Below are 2,500 nucleotides of genomic sequence, written 5' to 3'. Positions count from 1 at the left end.
AATTTGGAGGGGGATTATGAAGAAAATGTTTATGATAGCATATATGGTGTTACATCAAATAATAATAATAATAATGAAGATAATTATGAAGATAATAATGAAGATAATTATGATAATAATAATAATAATATGAATTTTATAAATGATGACAATATGTACCATCATATGAACGATATAAATATGAACAATTTTAATAATATGTCAAACCCTCATGATAATGATAATGATAATCCTTATTCACATAATAATTATGAAAATTTTGCTAGTAACAATTCTATTTTATATAACAACCATTATGATGATAACACATTTAATAAATTCAATAAAAAAGGAATGAAGAAAATACAAAATAAAAATTTCGATGAAAAAATCATGTGGTTTAAAGAAACCAGCGAAGATATGATAAAAAACTTTTGTAATATATTATTTAAAAATACATTCCCTAAAAATTTTGAAAAAAAATTAAAATATTTAATTTCTCAATGTACAAGAATAAATAGAGCACTACATAGTATCTATTTAGATATTTTCATTTTATGTAATTTAAAAAATGTAATTAAAGTCTTAGTACTTATAGACCAATTATTTTGTTCCCTGTTTCCTTATTTTTATTTTTATGAACTCAAGTTGAAAATCTTATTGTTTTTTATACATAAAAATGATAATCAAAAGGAAAGCAAAAAAAAAATTAAAAAAAAAAAAAATAATGATAAGCAAGTCGCAAAATTGATGTATCCATATGTGCATAATAATAAAGATTATGTTGATAAAGATTGTGTTAATGAAGATTATGTTGATAAAGATTATGTTGATGAAGATTATGTTGATGAAGATTATGTTGATAAAGATTATGTGGATAAAGATTATGTTGATAAAGATTATGTTAATGAAGATTATATTGATAAAGATTATGTTAATGAAGATTATGTTAATGAAGATTATGTTAATGAAGATTATGTTGATAATAATTATGTTACACACTTGTTAGATCATAACCTTGATATTACATCAAATTCTGCTTATGATTCTTCCAGATATAATCGACCTGTCCATCATATAAATAATGAAGATATTGATATATCATCAAATATAATAAAAAATAATAACAAAATGAATATATCAAATGATTCATTTATAAATTATTCCAATGAACAAGTGAATGATGAATTCGATTGTCTTTATAGTAGCGCGTCTAATGAAAGTATTATTCCACTTCTTACGGAACAAGTAAAAAATCAAAAGGAAGAAGAGGAAGATGATAAAAATGTTTATCTAGATAAATTTATGAATTTATATATTAATTGTACAGAAAAAATTGCGACTAGTGTTCCATCTATTAGTGACCTATACGATAATAAAGCTCTTAAAAATTTAACATATAAAATGAGTAATAAAAGGAAAATTATTGATGATCAATTTATTTTAGACTATATAAAAAATTCTCAAAATAATAATGAAAGAAATATTCATATTGAACAAGATGATAAAGGAATTATTATAAAAAGGAAAGATATATCTATTGATAATATAAGTGTTGATGAAAAAAAGGATGATATTATTATTACTAAAGAGAAACAACATAAAAAATATTATAATCAACATGTTAATGATCCATTACAAAATCCTGAACATAATCCATTATGTAGAAAAAACAAAAAACAAAAAACAAACACAAGTTCTTATCCAAGTGGTGTAATTCCTACTATAAATAATATTTATGAAAATACATATCATGATATAAAATATAATTTAAAACTAATTGTAAATATATCTAAATGTTTAATGTTCGCATCTTATTATGATCCAATATATATCAAACTTTTCTATTCTTACTTATTACCTTGTATTTCATTTGATAAAAGAATAGAAATTTTTTTGATTTATTCTTATTCAAGTTATAAAATTTTTAAACCTTTGATATTCTTAATATATTATAATAATAATAGTCCTTTGTATATTCTAAATGTTTTTGTTAAAATTTTTAAAAGAGATAATATCATTTTTCAAAAATTTAAATATTCTTATTTTAATGGAATACATCTTAAAAACGTGCCCAAGAAATACTTCATCTTTCTTTTACTTCTCTCTCCTTTTTTTTATGACGATAAAGTGGAATGTCTCCTGTATATTTATAACCTCTTTTACAAGTGAGTGAATATAATATATATATATATATATATATATATATATGTGTGTATATATATTTATGTTTATATTATATATATATATATTTATTCATTCATTCATTCATTTATTTTTAGTTATGATAGAGATGTTATAAATGATCAAGAGAAAGACATAAACTACAAACATATATACCAAGATGTAGTGTTACATAATGATGAGGAATACGATGAAGAGAAAAGAAATATAAACATTATCATAATAAAATTTATTGAAATATTTAAAGAAAAATTCAATGTAGATCTATATAATTATTTCGATTTTTATAGAATATATTTTATATTATTTGTGTCGTGTGTAGATATGAAATAGACTT

At 20.6% G+C, this 2,500-nt stretch overlaps 1 protein-coding gene across 1 annotated transcript in view; it reads left to right on the top strand.

The window, feature by feature from the left end:
* The window catches only part of PF3D7_1011100 (conserved Plasmodium protein, unknown function), a gene marked incomplete at both ends in the record, with an annotated part of 3,066 nt that extends 570 nt beyond the window's left edge, over window positions 1–2,496 (top strand). Inside the window, 2 exons of the mRNA XM_001347357.2 lie at window positions 1–2,147; window positions 2,262–2,496. The exon at window positions 1–2,147 is cut by the window's left edge and continues 570 nt beyond it. Coding sequence (XP_001347393.2) covers window positions 1–2,147; window positions 2,262–2,496 — 2,382 coding nt within the window. The remainder of the gene's footprint in view (window positions 2,148–2,261) is intronic.
* Between the last annotated feature and the right edge of the window lie 4 nt (window positions 2,497–2,500).

Source organism: Plasmodium falciparum, assembly GCF_000002765.6.
Source record: "Plasmodium falciparum 3D7 genome assembly, chromosome: 10".
Taxonomy (NCBI): domain Eukaryota; phylum Apicomplexa; class Aconoidasida; order Haemosporida; family Plasmodiidae; genus Plasmodium; species Plasmodium falciparum.
Note: the sequence above shows the minus strand (reverse complement) of the source record. Positions and strands in the feature narration are given on the sequence as shown.